Genomic DNA, 18,916 nt, shown 5'->3' with positions numbered 1-18,916 from the left:
TTGAACGGAATATAAAACAATACAAACCAATAGTTTTACACTACAATGTGTGACAAAATGTGAGATCCCACATCGGTTAGAGAGGAGAACGAAGCATTCTTTTATAAACGTGTGAAAATCTCTGAGTTCTAAAAACTTGGAAGGAAAGCCCAAAAAGACAATATCTGCTAGCGGTGGGATTGAGCCATTACAAATGGTATCAGAATCAGACACCGGGCAGTGTGCCAGTGAGGATGCGAGACCTAAAGTGATAACCCTTATGATTTCGTGATGTTTATTTATTTATTTATTTATTTATTTATAAACAAGATCAAGACGTATAATTAATTAACAAAATGGCTATTGATCTTGTGAAGATTTATACATAATACAAAATTAAGTTCCATATAAATATGACGTAAGCAATTAAGTATAAATAATGCATGCATGCATATATATATTTGTTCGCTTAAATCTGCTTAGGCGACAAAATCAGGCAATAATTGGGCAGCAAATCGTTTGGTGGTCTGAATTTCGACGCCGTCGTAGGCGGTGGCCGGGGCAGGATCGATGTCGGAGAAGTCAGATCCTCCATTGGTGATATCAACCCTTGTCCCCAGCTGAAGGTTTGGGTCGGAGAGGTAAGTTTGTGGAAGGCCAAGAGTGAGCGAGACGCCGTTGGCATGAAATCTTGGCGTCAACAGCTCAGAATTGAACCTTGTCTCAATTTCATGAATCGGGTACGAACCAAACCCGCCTCCATGAACATGTTTTGTGTCGTTTATGTCTCTTGATAGCGTAGGTTTTGTCGACGGGGTTTCGAGGTTGTTTGTTGTTCTTTGTCTTTTGGGACATGAGAGCATGTCGGAGGATGGTCGGACGAGGTTGAAGCCTGAATGGGTTTGTAAGGAATTGGGAACTTGATCGGTGAGAGAATCGTTCATGATCTGGTGGTTTTGTTTGTTGGGTTCGTTTTTGTTGTGTCTGTTGATGTCGTGGGAGTCACTGTTTTGTTCTTGCTCTTTGATTTCTTCCGAGTACATTTCTTCAACCATTGGCTTCCATAGACGAACTCTTGCGTTTATAAACCAATTTGAAACCTGCCAATCATATCAAAACCTTTTAACTTCACTATCTTTTGAACATTCAAGGCAATAATTTGAGTATATGACGGCCCAAGTTCACCTATTGTGTTCCCTATATCTCGGGCTTTCCTTCAAGATTTTCAATACGCATCTGTTAGAGAGAGATATCCACACTCAGATGTCTAGAGAGAGGTTAGGGAGAGGTTTCCACACACAAGTGGTCTTGTAGGATTGCTAGAGACATATGTTAGGGAGAGATATCCACACCAAGATGTCTAGGGAGAGGTTTCCACGCACAGGTGGTCTTGTAAGGACTGCTAGGAACATCTGCTAGGGAGAGATATCCACACCCAGATGTCTACCCACAAATGGTCTTGTAGGAACTGCTAGGGAGAGATATCCACACCCAAATGTCTAGGGAGAGGCTAGAGAGAGGTTCCCACACACGTGATCTTGTAGGGATTGCTAGGGAGAGGTTTCCACACACAGTGGTCTTATAGGGACGGCTAGGGACATCTGTTAGGGAGAGATATCCACATGTCTAGGGAGAGGCTAGAGAGAGGTTTCCACACTCACGTGGTCTCGTAGGGACTGCTAAGGACATATGCTAGGGAAAAATATGCACACCCAAATGTCTAGGGAGAGGCTAGGGAGTAGTTTCCAAACACATGTGGTCTTGTAAGGAGAGGTTTCGCCATTCTTATAAACAACGTCTACTCAGGATAGGTTTCCACACTCTTATAAAGAATGCATACCAATCGACGTGGAATCTCACAATTCACCCCATTCGAGGCCCAGCGTCTTCGGTGGCACTGGTTCCCAATGCTAGCACCAATGTTGGACCCCCAATCCAATCCACTCCACCCCTTCGAGCTTAGCCTTCTCGTAGACACATCGCCCAGTGTTTGGCTTTGATACCATTTGTAACGGCCCAATAACAGATATTGTCCTTTTTTTGGTTTTACCTTTCATACTTCCCTCAAAATTTCCACCCCGTTATAGAATGTTCAGTTATTCTCCCCAACCGCTATGTCATCTCACACTAACTTTAATCGAAGAGTATACAATCAATGAACACAAACTAAACAATAAAAACACGTAGAAAACATACGTACTTGGCTCCTCGTGAGTCCCGTTTGTTTCGCGAGAATAACTTTATCCGAATCCTTTGGATATCTAAAAAACCCACAACAAAGATCTCAACTTTTCAAAACAAAAACACACTTCAATCCAAAATCAAAAAGTAATCCACGAACTTACGGGTGAAGGAAATGCTCAAACAGCCAAGCACGAAGAACAGAAACAGCTCGTTCAGGCAAGCCTTTCTGAGGTCTCCAAGTGTTATGTTGAATCATTCCCAATTGTTGCAAAGCTCTTTGCTGCCGTACATGATGGTCCACGTATCTCAATCTGGACCCTTCAATCTTGCCACCGGACCAATCCTCTTCCCCCAAGCTCTTGCCACTGGCTTTAACTTGTGCACATATTGCATCTTTTAGGCACCGAAATTGCTTTGAAATGGTTTGTAAGGCGAGCGAGGCGTAGCACTTGGCCGAGCCCAACCCGGCCGCCTGCTCGAACGAACAAGCCACTGCTTGCATTTGCTGGTGGTATTGTCTGTACTTTTGCTCCACCTTCACAAAGAACATTATGGTCATTCAACTAAGTGGATGAAATATGAACATGTTTCAAAGGATTTTTACTGTTTGGAAAAAGGGCCCAAAAACAAGATATTTTGTTGCCACTAGCTTGCTTTTTAGCTGTTTATTTTCATCATCAATTTGTTACTTTAATTTTGTAGCATATCGAATCCTATGAAGTTCGAATCTTCGCTGTCACAAGAATTGATCTAACAGTTCAAGCACAGAGCTAGCTGATATTGTCTTCTTTTAGAATTTCTCTTAACGTTTTAGAACGCATCTGCTGTGGTGAAGGCAGACCTCTAGCAGATATTATACTCCTTGAATTTTCCCTTTTGGGTTTTCTCTTAGGACCCATCTGCTGTTGAGAAAGCACACCGCTTGCCGATATTGTTCTTTTTTAGTTTTTCCTTTTGGGTTTTCTCTCAACCTTTAAAACATGCGGAGGAAGCACATCACGACTAGATATTGTCCTCTTTAGTTTTCCCTTTTGGGTTTTCTCTCAACCTTTAAAACGTGCTGAAAAAGCACACCGCTAGCCGATATTGTTCTCTTCGAGCCAGTTTTAAAACCTATCTACTGTGTAGAAAGCACACACCTAATAGATACAACCCAATTTGAATTTTTCTTTTTGGGTTTTGTTTCAAAATTTTTAAAATGTATCTACTCGAGAGAAGTTTCTACACAATTATAAGAAATGATTCGTTCTCTTCTCTAATTGACGTGGAATCTCACAATTGGAGATGAGAACGAACATAATATAACGATTCATGAACACGAACAGATTAAGTTAAAAGATCATGGAAAAAAAAATATATTGAAATTAGGAATCTGTTTATACCTCATCGAGCATGCCAATAAGCTTAGCTTTCTTCATCTGAAGATCCTGTCTTTGAGCAGTACTGAGCTCAGTGACAAGCTTGGAAGTACTTTCAGCGCCGCCGCCGGAAGGTTCAGCAATCGCAGCCGTTGATTCTTTCTTCATCTTCATCTTATCCCCTTTGTCGGTTTTATTTCCTTTGCCAACGTTAACCACTTCATCCAAAAGTTCCTGCGCCGCTTTCAAGTACTTAGACCCCGTTACCCCACTCGACACCACCGACACCGACGCCGACGCCGGTGAATTACCGGACACCCTAATTTCATCCCCACTTGTCGGCGAGATATCCGGAGCACCACCGCCTCTGCCTCCTTGAATCTCCTGATCCGCAGACATCGTCCGGTAAAGCGACTGTTGGGAGGAGAGACTCAAGGACAAACCCTGGTTTGTACGGGGGCGGCGGAAGCTCAAATCGGTGGAGTCGGTGGCGGCCGACACGGAGGAGATTTGGTCCATAGGAGTCCATAGATTGTAGTGAAGACGCTGAGCTGGAACAGAATGAAGGGCTGAGATCTCGTGGTAGGATGGACGAGAAGTGTCGGTTGCAGGGATGGGAATTCCAACGAAGTGGTTAGTGGAAGGCGGCGCGTGAGGGAGAGTGGAAGGAGTAAGCGCGTGGGTAGATGGATTGAGAAATAACATATTGGGTGGCGTTTGAGAATGGGTGTCAGAGTAAGGTACATAATTGGGATTCATAAGGTAAAGAGTGTGGATTCCGTCAGAACTCGCTTGGATTTCTGAACCACCGTGAAAGTACGTCGCCATCGTAATCAAAAACAACGGCGGCGCGGCGGCGGCGATTACAGAGAATTTGTCAGTCCTCCGTACAAAAGCCCAAAAAAAGATTTTTATTTAAAAAAAAAAAAAAAAAAAAAAACAGAAGAACACTAAAGAACAATCAAATTGGGTTTCATGGATGAGTTGAAACCAAAATCATGAACCCAAAAACATCTTAATTAAAACCCATGAATTGGATAAAGCAGATGTGAGTGTAAGAAGAAGAAACGGATCTATTATTGTTTAAAAAGCAAGTTTTTGAGATGAAGAACAAGAGAGAGAGAGAGAAGAAGAACATGTCGTGTAAAGTAATTTGATTATATATATATATATATATAGAAAGAGAAAGGATATAGAGAGAGAAGGGATAAAGAAAGCTACCCATTAACACTCTTGTCAGAAACTCAATCTTCTTTTCTCTCCAATTTTTGTATGTTAGTTTTTTAAAGCCATATCAGAAGAGACTGTATCAGATACATGGAGTACTTTCTGTTGTGTATCAGAGTCTGGACGATGTGCCAGCGACATGAGTAGTGTGCAAGTAAGAACACTGGGCCCTAAAGGGAGGTGGATTGTGATGGGCTTGGGCTATTACAAATGGTATCAGAGTTAGACACTGGGCTGAAGGGAGGTGGATTGTGGTGGGCTTGGGCTATTACAAATGGTATCAGAGTTAGACACTGGGTGATATGCGCAAGTAAGGACACTGGGCTTTGAAGGGAGGTGGATTGTGGTGGGCTTAGGTTATTACAAATGGTATCAGAGTTAGACACTGGGCGATGTGCCAGGGAAATGAGTAGTGTGCAAGTAAGGACACTGGGTCCTGAAGGGAGGTGGATTGTGAAATCCCACGTCAGTTGGGGGGGAGAGCGAAGTATGCTTTATAAACACGTTTTAAAAATCTTGATGCAAAACTCGAAAGGAAAAACCCAAAAAGAACAGTATATAGTATCAGAACCATACATCAGGCAATGTGCTGACGGGAAGTGGATATGAGCGGTGTGCATGCAAGGACGCTAGGCCTTAAAGACGAGTGAATTGGAGGTCCCACATCGATTAGAGAGGAGAACGAGAAAGAGGAAGAAGAGAGAGAGAGAGAAACGAGGAAATGTCAATGTCCACTAAGGCCTAATCATGGAGATAAAAAAGAAAGAGGTCCTCTACGCTTTACCAACTTTATCATATCTCTTTCATTCATTTCCCTTTTAATTTCATTGTGTGGTTGGACACACGCCAAACAGTTGCTGACCCTTCTCATGTAGGACACCCACTCTCTCTTACTAATACCCTTTTCTCATACCCCAACTACCTTCCTACCCTAACATTCATTTCCGCTCAAATAGGCTCGGGAAAGAGTCGAATGAATGAGAAACATAACAAAATCTATGCACCTATTCAACTGAAATTCTTAAACATATCGAATCGGGTCCATAAAGAGTGACAATTATCCCTTGAAGGCTCGTTTTCACTACAGCTCTAATGGGTTCCCGTTGGCTAGGACAAAAGGTCGTGATCTTACAAGGGTGAGCTAATTCTAAAAACCCCACCTGGGAAAGACGTAGTAAGCGACGAATATTTCTGGGAGTTGAAAAATAAGCATAGATCTAGAGATTCCCGAACATATCAACCTTTCAAACTGTGCTGAATCCACGAGACCACCAAGGATTGATTGAATGTGATGTGTTGCATCAACTACGTGTCATCACCCTCGATCTTTGTGTACGTAAGAGTTTACACATAACTACCGTAAAAAAAAATGTTAACTTTCCGAACACTTTAAACAGGAATTAAAGTAGGGTTATCTCAACTTTCAACTAATTATTTATAATAATTTCAGTAGTTCAAAAAGCATACATTAATTATTAATTATGTTAATTAAAAAGATGTGACAAGACAAGACCCTTATGTTAATTGGGTTATGAATATGAACAGTATTATAAGAATGACAAGTATGCATTAACTTTAATAATCATGTATTATTATTATTAATATTTAATTAGATTAAGTGAAAAGGACTTGATTTGAAAGTTAATTATCTTGTCGGTCGGCTAATATTAATTAATAATATTTTAACCTCTGTGCTTTAAGGTCACTCACACCACTGATCATCCCAACACTATGGTCGGAATATTCTGACGGCTGTTCCGAAGCTTCGAACACACACCATCTTGATAACATTACCGCGCCGAGTTTGATTTTGGGATGACTGACCAATTGATGCCGTTTATATTTCCATATCATATGCCCAAATCTCACAGCCATCATCTTTCATAATTTTGTATTTATAATTACTTTAATATTTTTTTTTCATATTATATTTAATAAAATTAACCTAACCGCTCAATTAAAATGTTAGAAATTTGAATTATCGGTAGATTAATATATTATATTTATTATTATTATTTTTGTTTTCGAAGATAATAATAATAATAATTAGTAAAAATTATATATATATATATATATATATATATATATATATATATATATATATAATTTTGAAAAGAAAAAGAATTATAAATTGAGAAAAATAAATATTAATTGAATTTAGATGGTGGGAAATTGAAAAATGTTGATGAAGATGGTATATTAATAGAAGGACCACATTTTGGTAGGCTCCTTTGATTGAATTAAGTAGAAGCTAGGCTTCTTTTGGTAGATAGTGGCCAAGACAATGATGCATAAAATGGTCCACAATAGACTAATGTCACTCACTCAATACCCTATTTCGAGGCCCCTCGACTTTTGTTCGTAATTTTGTACTGAATTAGTTGACTCGAGAATTGACCGATAAGAGTATGTTTGTAACAGCCCAAGTCCACTGTTGTCTTTTTTTAGGTTTTTCTTTCTGGGTTTCTCCTCGAAGTTTTAAAATGAATCTGTTAGGAGAGGTTTTCAGTAGGCTTATAAGGATGTTTGTAACAACTCAAATCCACTGTTGTCTATTTTTGGGTTTTTCTTTGTGAGTTTCTCCTCGAAGTTTTAAAATGCATCTGTTAAGAGAGGTTTACATACGCTTATAAGGATATTTGTAACAGCCAAAGTCCACTGTTGTCTTTTTTTGGGTTGGGTTTTTCTTTCTGGGTTTCTCCTAGAAGTTTTAAAATGAATATGTTAGGAGAGGTTTTCCTAGGCTTATAAGGATGTTTGTAACCGCCCAAGTCCACTGTTGTCTTTTTTTTTTTTTGTTGGGTTTTTCTTTCTGGGTTTCTCCTAGAAGTTTTAAAATGAATATGTTAGGAGAGGTTTTCCTAGGCTTATAAGGATGTTTGTAACAGCCTGAGTCCACTGTTGTCTTTTTTTGGGTTTTTCTTTCTGGGTTTCTTCTCGAAGTTTTAAAATGCATATGTTATGAGAGGTTTTCATACCCTTATAAAGAATGCTTTGTTCTTCTCTACAACAGATGTAGGATCTTATAATGTTTGAGTATGATGTTTTTAGAAACTACTTAAATGATTGATTGATGGATGGATCGACGTATTGCGTGTATGATAAGTTTTTGTGGTTGGGTCAACTCATAAAACCATATTAAATGTGAAACTCCGCTCGAAAAAAGTCGAGATGTCGAGGTATGCCATAGGCGGGCGTTGGTGATGGCATCGAAGAGGAAGGATCCAAATGAGTAGAAGAAAATGGTTATGATAGGCACTATTTTGGAGAGCTAAAGAAAGAAAAAGAACATTGGGGTATGAAATTTAGTGTCGTTTTGCTTATGGGAAAGTCTTCAAACTTGCCATCAAAAAGTGGTGCCCAAATAATTTCTACTTATCATCATGTCCTATTCTACGTCTTTTATTTTTAGATCACACATCGATTGGAGAGAAAAATAAGTGTCAGCGAGGACGTTGAGTCTCGAAAAAGAGTGGATTGTGCGATCTCATATTAGTTGAAGAGGGAAATAAAACATTCTTTACAAGGGTGTGAGACATGTTCTTGAGAGAAACCCGGAAGAGAAAGCTCAGAGAGACAATATCTGCTAGTAGTGAGTTTGGACGGTTACAAAACTCTCCACGTTCCTCTTTTAACTCTAGATAATAACAAATCACAAATACGAGTTATACCGAACCATATAAATGATATTGTTGTTGAGGACAGACCCAATTCATAAAATTTTCAATTATTTAAATCCAACCCAAACTGTATAGACGAGAGTGATCTAGTTTTTCAGGTCATCACATTTATTGAATACCTCTAACTTTAACCCTTGCTATTAACAACCATCTCGGGAACTTAAGGACCACAAACACCATCATACTTAATCATTTATATGTTTGTTATGTGCCATACATCGTGAGATTACTCCTATGTGTGTCTATTTAACGAACCTTAGTGTTATATTAATTATTAGACTCAATAATTTTATCAAATTTTCACCTATGAAATTAAATATATATTTTTTAATTTTTATATCTATTTAAACATAACTCAATGAATAAGATAACTATTAACTCGCAGAAAAAAAAAAAAAAAACTTTTTTTTTTAATTCAAAATTGATGTAAAATAAACTGCATAGTGTTAAAAAATTCGAACATGTGAGTAAATAAATCATTACATTATTGACAATTTTAACCATACTATTGTAAGTAAAAAGTGAAAGTAACAGTTGATATATATATATGTTTGACTACTAAATGGATGTGGGCCCTCCTTTTTATTTAAGTTATTATAAATATCACAGAGATATTTGGATTTAATATCTAATGGTTTCAATATTCTTGTATAATATGGTCACGTTACTTACTCTTAATCTCTAATAAAAAAAATTATCTCTATTGACCAACACAAGTCGTGAAAACTCCTAGGAAGTCAGCTAGCAGGAATCGTTTCAAGCAAGCACACTTAATCATGAAGTTCTTATAACTGAACCAAAAAAACGAAGAAATGTGCACTTTGTTGGTATATATATATATTTAATTTTTAAATTTTTTTTAATCATTTTATTTTTAGGATGACCTATTTTTTTTATATATAATTTAATATATTAAATAAAAAGGAAAATAAGAAGCGACCTAATTGGGCTTCTAAAAAAGTAGGCCCAGGACATGCTCACGTGACTCATTCACGCAAGGCTCTCCGTACGACTTTTTTGAACTCGCGTTGGACTTTTGCGTAAAATCGGCGGGCCCCGCAACGTGTGAGTGGGGACCACAACATAATATATATATATATATATATATTTTTACCTCGCGCGTGGGGTCCCACCGAGGTTGTCGTTGGCGCGTGCTGTGGGTCCCACCCCCAATGGGGTTAAAAATCTACCAATTTGAAGTTCTCGACTCTGGACTCATGAGTGGAAAATATAATTATTGCTTTGGGGGGGGAGCTTTGTAAATATCATAAAGTTGGGGGGGGTTGTAGAGAAATTATTGAAATTTACACGTGGCCCACCAACATCTTGTGAAGAGACTATTCGTCCACGTGGCAAGATGAGGTTCCTTAAACTTAAAAGCCCCCCCCCCCTTAATTACTGTCCTTATCAGAAATCGACAGCTTAACCCGTTGATTAGAGGTTTTAAGACTCGATCATAAGCATACAAATCCACTTTAATAAAGATGATTTGAGAATCTTAATAAAGTTAATTACTTTTTTTTACCAACACCAAAATTACCGTACCCCGTCAAAACTAAACACTCGAGAGACTGAAAAATTAAAATTAATTAAAAAAAAATTGTGGGCGTTCGGATAATATATGATTAGAAATGATTTACGATTCGTAATAAAAGAATAAATTAGTGGAATTCATACGACCGAGAATAAATTCATAAGATAATGATTTGAAATAAATAAAGTAGATGCATTTTTAATAATAGACGAGGAGATTAATGTATTTAATATTTGTTTTAATGTTTTTAGCCGACAACCTGGGTGAAGCCCACGAACCGGCCTTCCTTCTATTGGGCCCAATTAATTTGTACCGGGTTATTGGGCTGGGGGCCCAAAAGAGGCTAGACTAAAATAAAATATAAGGGTAAAAAGGTAATTTCACAAAGCTGAAATCCGTACATGTGTTGTAATTAATTAATTTAAACCAGATTGTTAAATTTATTAACGTTACATCATTAATTTATTTTAAATAAAATATAAAGATAAAAATTAATTTTTAGTTAAAATAAATATTTGTAAAGACATTATCCGATAATAATGGAATCAAATATTGTGTCGGCAAAGGAAGATGCGTTATCCGAGACCGTTACGTACATCCATTTTCAAAAGATTCATCCTTTTTCCTCTGTGTTATTTTTTATTTTTTTTTTTATTTTAATTATTTGGTTTTTTCAGGATTTTTAATTATTTACTGAGCTTTTTTAGAAAATTAAGGAAAAAATAAGCTGGCTAGCTGGCTGGCTGGCTTGAAATGTTAACTAGAACAGATTCTGTATTTTTCTTAAATAATTTCATAATTAAAATTTTTGAAGGGACTGATCAGTCAGAAATCGCATTTGGCGGGGAAAGTAAGAACCCAAGCAGAATGTTTAATCGCTGAATGATTTTGATCTCTTTTTGGGAATCGCCTTTTGATTTCCCCCGACTCTCAGTAATTGCTTCATTCACTTGATGATTTAGCTTTAGCCTTTTAGTGGAGCAGTTCAAGATCTGGAAATCGCTTGGGGGTTTTCGATTGATTCTCGAATTGGGTTTATTTAATCACTCGGGTTGAGGAGATTTTAGGGTATGGAATCTCGTATGGATCATTACGAGATAATGGAGCAGATCGGGCGTGGGGCTTTTGGAGCCGCCATTCTTGTTCATCACAAATCCGAAAAGAAGAAGTTCGTTTCTCTTCTTCTTGTTCTTTGATTTCTAGTTCGCTGTTGTTTGATTTGGTTCTTGCGATCTTTAGGTACGTATTGAAGAAGATCAGGCTCGCGCGGCAGACCGAGCGATGTCGAAGATCTGCGCATCAAGAGGTTTGATTAGCATTTTCTAATACTAACTTCATTGCTTCGTTTTCCAGTTTGATTAACAAGTTCATGTATGGCAGATGGCGCTGATAGCCAGAGTTCAACATCCTTATATAGTTGAGTTTAAAGAAGCTTGGGTTGAGAAGGTTAGTGTTAATTTCTTCGATCTTATTCATTTCTCTAAGGTTGTTTATAGTTCTTAAATTTCTAAATGTAGGGCTGCTACGTTTGTATTGTGACTGGATACTGTGAAGGTGGAGATATGTGAGTTGCTTTTTCTTTGGAAATTTGCTCGATCAATGATTAATAACTTGTACTAGCCCAAGTCCACCGCTAGCGGATATTGTCCACTTTGGCCTGTTATGTATTGCCGCTAGCCTCACGGTTGTAAGGAAGAAATGGTTCGTTCCTTTATCCAATTGATGTGGGATCTCACAATCCACCCTCTTGGGGGCTCAGTCGCCTTGCTAGCACACCGCTCGGTGTCTGGCTCACATCAGTTGAAGAGGCAATCGAAGCATTGCTTATAATTGTGTGGAAGCCTCTCCCTAACGGCGATGGCTGATGGTGATACATAACGAGCCAAAACGGACAATATTTGCTAGCGGTGGACTTGGGTTGTTACATAACTAGAAAGTGCAGATTGAATCATTTTATAGATAATTTACTTTCCTATAACAGGGCAGATCTAATGAAAAAGTCAAATGGGATGCACTTTCCTGAAGAGGTGCTTTCCTTTCTGCTGTTCTTCATTCTTTTTTCATATTTGAGTTCTTGATATCATAGAACATGAAGATAGTTAAACTGGGTTGCTGGGTGCTTGTGTTTTTATTGATGAACAGAAACTATGCAAGTGGTTTACACAGCTTTTATTGGCGGTTGAGTACCTGCATTCGAACTTCGTTCTACATCGTGACCTTAAAGTATGCATTTGACTGTTGAATCGTATAACGTTTGCATTAGTTTTAGCTAATTTTAAGACTAAAGTCGACCGTTCTTGGCAGTGTTCCAACATCTTTCTCACCAAGGATCGAGATGTTCGTCTTGGTGGGTTGATCCACAACTGTCTTTAGTGTTCATTACAGTATATTTAGGATGAACTTTTGAGCTGTCCTGGTGACTTTCTTTGTTCTTGGCATGACGTTAATGCAGGGGATTTTGGACTTGCCAAGACACTGAAAGCAGACGACTTGGCTTCGTCGGTATGGCCTAGATACTCGAATTGATTGCTTTTTGAAGCTCTGTAATTTGTTAGATAATGGTTGTGTTCTGTGCATTTGTGCTTAGGTGGTTGGAACTCCCAATTATATGTGTCCTGAACTTCTAGCTGATATCCCTTATGGCTTCAAATCTGATATTTGGTCTCTTGGTATGCATTCTGCAAACACACTCCAATGCTTTTGGCTTTAGTTTTTCCATCTCTAAGTTCTTCTTTCGCCAGGTTGTTGTATGTATGAGATGGCTGCGCGTCGCCCAGCTTTTAAAGCTTTTGTAAGATTTAGTTTAAGTTCTTGGCTTTTATGTCTCATTTTCTGCATATGATGCTTAGACTACATTGATCTTTGAATTGATTTGGCACGGATCATTGTTTTCAGGACATGGCAGGACTCATTAGCAAGATTAATCGTTCATCCATTGGTCCCTTGCCCTCCTGCTATTCACCGTCCTTGTAAGTCTAAGCTTTTCATTACGTTTATTGCTTTCGGGGTTTGATTATGTAACATCTCAAACCCACCGCTAGCAGATACTGTCCTCTTTAGGCTTTCTCTTTCGGGCTTTTCTTCAAGATTTTTTAAAACGCGTCTATTAGGGAGAAACTTCTACACCCTTATAAGAATTGTTTCGTTCTCATCGCCAACCGATGTGGGATCTCACAATCCATCCCCTTGGGTGTCTAGCGTCCTCGCTGGCACACCGCTCGGTGTCTGGCTCTAATACCATTTGTAACAGCTCAAGCCCACCGTGGTAGATATAGTTCGTTTTGGCCCGTTACGTATCGCCATCAACCTAACAGTTTTAAAATGCGTCTGTTAGGAAGAAGTTTCTACACCCTTATAAGGAATGTTTTGTTCTCCTCTCCAACCGATGTGAGATCTCACAATCCACCTCCCTTGGTGGCCCAACGTCCTCGCTGGCCCAGTGCCCGACGTCTGGCTCTGATACACATATCGGTTGGAGATGAGAATGAAGCATTCCTTATAAGGGTGTGGAAACCTTTCCCTAGTAGACGCGTTTTAAAAACCTTGAAGGGAAGCCCGAAAGGGAAAGCCCAGAGGACAATATCCACTAGTGGTGGGTTTGGGATGTTACAAATGGTATCAGAACCAGACACCGAGTAGTATACTAGCGAGGACGTTGGGCCCCCAAGGGGGGTGGATTGTGAGATTCCACGTTGGTTAGAGATGGGAATGAGACATTTCTTATAAGGCTGTGAAAACCTCTCCCTAGCAGACGCGTTTTAAAACCATGAGACTGACGACGATACGTAATAAGCTAAAGTGGATAATATCTATTAGCGGTGGGCTCGGGCTATTACAAATTATGACGTAAACTGCACAATGGCTAGCAAACACATTTTTGTTCTTGATTCATTGTGCAAATGCTGACACCCTTGCTCTCTACATGCAGAAAAACACTTATTAAGGGCATGCTACGAAAGAACCCAGAGCATAGACCAAATGTTAGCTTTTCTCCTTATTAACATTTTGCCAACACTAAAGATTTTCTACCGGTAGGATCTGATGTTTTCTATTTTACTCAATTGTTCAGGCTTCTGAGCTTCTAAAGCACCCGTATTTGCAACCTTATGTTGAACAATATCGTCCTTCCATCGCTCCTACTGTCGATTTTTCACCCGATAAGCGTAGACCAACTCGTGATTCTCGGAGGAGTATGGCAGAGAGTCAAAATAGCAACAGTTCAAACAGTGATAGAGACAGTTTGATTTCAAGTGATAAAAATGCTCCTGCCATGGCATCGAACTGTGATGATAAAGTCACTGATAATGATATGGCGTCTGTTGATGATCACGATGGACCCGAGCTCCTCGTTCCTAGTGAAGAAGAACAAACTCATAATACGTGCTCTCTCAAAGTGAATGATCCGATGCATTCCAAACCCGCTCAAGCAGACCATCAATCTAATACCGAATCAAGACGACCAAAGACTATAAGAAATATAATGCTAGCTTTAAAAGAAGGAAAAGCTCGAGAAAATTATTCGCCAGTTCGAGGTAACTGTGTAAAGTCTGGAGTTGCATCGAACCAGAAAGCACATGCTGAAGTGCCACCTAAAGTCATCAAACCTCCAGTGGCAGTGCCTGGTTCCAAGTCTAATGCAGATACACCTACAACCGTGCCTGCAAAGGCAAATATTGAATCCTCAAGAAGAATCCAGGCTGTAGCTACTCCAAAGCATCAGGTAGAACAACTAATGTGTGAGATCCCACATCGGTTGGAGAGGAGAACGGAGTATTCTTTACAAGAGTGTGGAAACCTCTCCCGAGTGGACGCGTTTTAAAACCTTGAGGAGAAGCCCAATAGGGAAAACCCAAAGAGGACAATATCTGCTAGTGGTGGCCATGGGCCGTTATAAATGGTACCAGAGTCAGACACCCAGTGGTGTGCCAGCAAGGACGTTGGGTCCCTATGGGGGTGGATTGTGAGATCGCACATCGGTTGGAGAGGTGAGAAGCATTCCTTATAAGGATGTAGAAACCTCTCCTTAGTGGATACGTTTTAAAACGTTGAGGGTGAGCTTGAAAGGGAAAGCGCAAGGAGGACAGTATTTGCTAGCGGTGGCTGGCCTTTGGCTGTTACAACTGGTATTAGAGCCAGACACTGGACGGTGTGCCAGTGAGGACGCTGGGTCCGTAAGGGGGGTGGATTGTGAGATCCCACATCGGTTGGAGAGGTGAACGAAGCATTCCTTATAAGGGTGTAGAAACCTTTCCCTAGTGGACGCATTTTAAAATCTAAGCCTGAAAGGGAAAGTCCAAAGAAGACTAGCTGAGGCCTTGGGCCGTTACATAACGTTCGTTTATCTGGGTTTATTATCTATAGTTTTAGTCATTAATATTCGTTTTTTTTTGTTGTTATAGCTACCAGTGGTCGATCCCACGTCGAAGACTAAACCGAGATATGATAATTATCCCCCTCTTTTCCATCCTGTAAAACCAGTGGATGATGGACTTTCTTCAAAGTCGAGGCAAAGAACCCCTCCTACCGTGCTTCGACGACCGACATTTCCAGCAAGAACGAGGCAAGCCGAGCTCAACGTTCCAGATGCAGTAAGTTCCACAGAAAGAATTCATCAAAAGGAGACACAACACACCACTTCAGAACCTTTTTCTAAAGGAATGCAAACAGATAGTAGCAATTCTGTTTCATCTTCAGTGTCAATTCAAGGATTTGAAATTTGTGACGATGCAGCAACTCCATTTACTGATATACCTGAGCTAGTTTTAGACCATCAAAGTATTGAACATGATGAACTTGAAGAAACACATCCACCTAGCTGCTCATCTTCTTTGCAGTATGAGAAGGGAAACCCTGGAATTGATGACAAACCGCTGTCCGATAAAGTAACCAGTTTGAACAACCCCTCGTCCGAAAAGCTAGCCAGTAGCCATCTTCCTGCAGCGTTTGACGATGTCATACACGTAATACGGCATAGTAGTTTCCGAGTCGGAAGCGAGCAGGCAGCGACAGAAAACTTGGAGGATCGCTCGAGCTACAAAGAAATGGACGGAGGAAGCCCTCCGACAGCACCAACAAAGAACTCAGATTCTTCTGAGCATACAAAGCCTGTTGAAGAGGAAGTGGCAGCAAGAGAAACTTTGGATGTGAAATCTTTTAGGCAGAGGGCTGAGGCACTTGAAGAGCTGCTAGAATTATCTGCAGAGCTGCTGCAACACAACAGATTGGAGGAGCTAGGAGTTGTCTTGAAGCCTTTTGGAAAAGACAAGGTTTCTCCAAGAGAGACAGCGATCTGGCTAGCAAAGAGTCTGAAAGGAATGAAGATGGAAGACAATGCCAGAAGTTCATGAATATGCAGATGGGAGTGCTATTTGTATTATAGAACAGTGTCATCTCATATTGTACATAGTGACAGTACAGATTAACAAAAGTGCAATTCATCTAAGATAATGCAACTCGATACCGAGTTGGAATCCCATTCTAACTAAGGAATCTTGTAGTTTCGGAGGATTCAGGAGAACCGGAGAGCTTTCTCCCCATTTTTCGCTCGCCTCTTTGATGTTAAGAATGCTGGTTTTAAGAATGAGTGATTGCCCTTCTTCGACCTTTACTGTCCAATTAGATAGCGGACAGCTAATGTGTTCCACTTGTTCAACAGGGTTCTATGGTCGGTCCGCGACTCCTGGATATCGAAGGCATCCTTGATCTCGTAGTTTCCACTCGACAGTAGGGTTGGTCATAGATTTTGTTCGAGAATATTATATATACTTTTTTATGAAGAAAAAACAGTGACGTTTACCTTTATTTGACAATAAATGATGGTATTTTATGTTGACTGTGTTTAGCGGTGGTGGCAGCTTTTTGGTATAAAAATGGAAAAGGGCAGGAAATTGTGGCTTAATTGCTAAGGCTTCCCTTCCCACAGCCTTCGAACCCTATTACTACACTTCCATATTCATCTTCTTCAACCTCTTTCACGTTCTTCATCCCCACTCTTCTGCTCTCTGCAGAAGATCGGATCCGCCATGGCAGATTCTTCCAGACCCGTCACCGGCTATCCGGCTTACCCCAACGGCAACCCGCCGCCCTCCAATTCTCAGCCTCACGGTCAAGCTTATCCCTATGCTGCTCCTCCTTATTCCTATCCCTCTCACTACGCCAACCCCTACGATTCTACCCATCACAATGCTCGTGTCTCCTTTCTTCGAGCCATTATTGCTGGAATCATTGTAATCTTCATCATCACCGCCGTCATTCTTTTCATTATCTGGCTCGTTCTCCGCCCTCAACTCCCTGAGTTTCGCGTCGATTCCTTTCAGGTAACCAACTTCTCCGCTGCCTCTCAGTCCCTCTCCGCCGCCTGGTTCGTTGGTTTTTCCGTCTTCAATCCTAACAAGAAGATGAGTATCTCTTACGACTTTGTCGACTCCACCGTTTTCTACAAGAATCAGATCCTTTCCGAAACCCGAGTCCCTCCATTCATTCAGGATAAGAGAACCCACACGGTCGTTAATGCCTCTTTCTCCTCACTCAATGCCTACATCGATGCCTCGTCTGTGAATGAAATTAACGATGACCGCCGACGAGGGGCCGTCAAATTCGATGTGGGGCTATCCGCTCGGGTCGGGTTTCGAGCTGGTTGGTGGAGGGCCAGGAGGCGGTTGCTCAGGGTTCTGTGCGAGGACCTGTCGGTTGGCCTGTCGTCGTCGAATAGCAGCACTTCCGGTAAGTTGATGGGTGAATCAAGGAGCTGCAGAGTCGCCATATGAGTAGATCGGTACTTGCCTTAATACGAATTAAGCCCATGTTTAGAAGTGTTTTGATTCTATAAAGAAAGAGGAATTCATGTAGGCATAAATGTACATGAACTTTTTAGGCTATGAGTGAGTAGAGGTTGTATAGTTCATAATACAATTTTTGCTGTCTGATTCTGATGTTGATTTCTTTTGGAATAAGGTAAATGGTTTCCTCTTACATTGTGATTTATCAATCTTAGAACATGAGCTCAGGGAACTGTAAAAAAGTGAAGAATATCTGTTGGTGTATGCAGGCAGGATACAAATTTGTAGTCTCTCGCTTGATTATATTCCAATTAGCTTATGCAATTCAGTTCATATCGTGGTTGTTAATCCGCTTATATTGTAGCCTTTAGTGCACTTCCAAGTTTATTGTTTGTGAACTGATTGGCCACATGGTTATCTACTTACCTGTTTTGAGTGTCTACATAAGACTTGATTTTGTTGCTTTTTTTGGTGGTGGGTTAAATCATACAAGTTCTTAGGGGTATCAGATGATTGGAGCAATTATCTTCTATAGTTTAGTTCTTTGTTCTCGAAGAGTTCGTTTAGCTGATCGTGCTGGGAAATTTGGAACTGGTTTCTGGGTTTCTTTGGTTCATCTTTTTGAGTTAGTACAGTTCTTTAGTAACAAATTTTGCAATGTTTTTCATTGACTCGGTGAGTACCTCTTATTTGTTGCTTAAAACCAAAATTCTTACTGATGAGGATCTTTTCTGAGTACCAGGACAAGGCTTCCTACCGATATAATAATTCTCCTATGTTCATTCTTCTCTCAAGGCTAGTTGCGATGCTGAGACGAGCCTTCGGTTTGATGAAAGTCCAAACCAACAATTTCAGTTGGTTGGAGCAACTTGTTGGCTGAACAATTGGTTTTGTGTTGGAGCAATGGGTGAGCTGATCAGCTGGAAGGAGGGAGGAGAGGCTGGGGCAAGTGCAAGTGGTGGTAGATAAGAGGGAGGGTGTAACAGCCCATGATCACCGCTAGCAGATATTGTCCTCTTTGGGCTTTCCCTTTCAGGCTTCCCCTCAAGTTTTTAAAACACGTCTGTTAGGGAGAGGTTTCCACACCCTTATAAAGAATGTTTCGTTCTTCTCTCCAACCGATGTGGGATCTCACAGAGGGTGGATATGTTCGGTAATGAAGTTGGCGTTGGTTGG

At 40.2% G+C, this 18,916-nt stretch overlaps 3 protein-coding genes across 4 annotated transcripts; 2 read left to right on the top strand and 1 right to left on the bottom strand.

Moving 5' to 3' along the window:
- Positions 1–318: 318 nt before the first annotated feature.
- LOC111795786 (BEL1-like homeodomain protein 1) lies at positions 319–4,676 on the bottom strand. Its single transcript, XM_023678369.2, has 4 exons — positions 3,546–4,676; positions 2,325–2,698; positions 2,180–2,240; positions 319–1,079 (listed from the first exon to the last, which is right to left on the bottom strand). The coding sequence occupies exons 1-4, from the start codon at positions 4,347–4,349 to the stop codon at positions 459–461; spliced, it is 1,860 nt and encodes a 619-aa protein (XP_023534137.1). The 5' UTR covers positions 4,350–4,676; the 3' UTR covers positions 319–458.
- A 6,021-nt stretch (positions 4,677–10,697) lies between these two features.
- Positions 10,698–16,511, top strand: LOC111794928 (serine/threonine-protein kinase Nek5). Of its 2 annotated transcripts, XM_023677125.2 has the most exons (14): positions 10,698–11,130; positions 11,202–11,268; positions 11,343–11,408; positions 11,480–11,526; positions 11,944–11,989; positions 12,105–12,185; positions 12,267–12,309; positions 12,415–12,464; positions 12,550–12,631; positions 12,704–12,753; positions 12,858–12,931; positions 13,891–13,942; positions 14,032–14,682; positions 15,362–16,511. In XM_023677125.2, the coding sequence occupies exons 1-14, from the start codon at positions 11,033–11,035 to the stop codon at positions 16,307–16,309; spliced, it is 2,355 nt and encodes a 784-aa protein (XP_023532893.2). In that variant the 5' UTR covers positions 10,698–11,032; the 3' UTR covers positions 16,310–16,511. The 2 variants fall into 2 exon arrangements, with proteins under 2 accessions (XP_023532893.2, XP_023532894.2); XM_023677126.2 differs by lacking the exons at positions 10,698–11,130; positions 11,202–11,268 and having other exon boundaries at positions 11,337–11,408; positions 11,922–11,989.
- A 189-nt stretch (positions 16,512–16,700) lies between these two features.
- On the top strand, positions 16,701–18,030 carry LOC111794929 (NDR1/HIN1-like protein 10). Its single transcript, XM_023677127.2, has one exon. The coding sequence runs from the start codon at positions 16,985–16,987 to the stop codon at positions 17,726–17,728; it is 744 nt and encodes a 247-aa protein (XP_023532895.2). The 5' UTR covers positions 16,701–16,984; the 3' UTR covers positions 17,729–18,030.
- The last annotated feature ends 886 nt before the right edge of the window (positions 18,031–18,916 follow it).

This window comes from Cucurbita pepo, chromosome 5, assembly GCF_057944985.1.
Source record: "Cucurbita pepo subsp. pepo isolate OVF chromosome 5, ASM5794498v1, whole genome shotgun sequence".
Classification (NCBI taxonomy): domain Eukaryota; kingdom Viridiplantae; phylum Streptophyta; class Magnoliopsida; order Cucurbitales; family Cucurbitaceae; genus Cucurbita; species Cucurbita pepo.
This window is presented reverse-complemented; position numbering and strand designations above follow the sequence as displayed.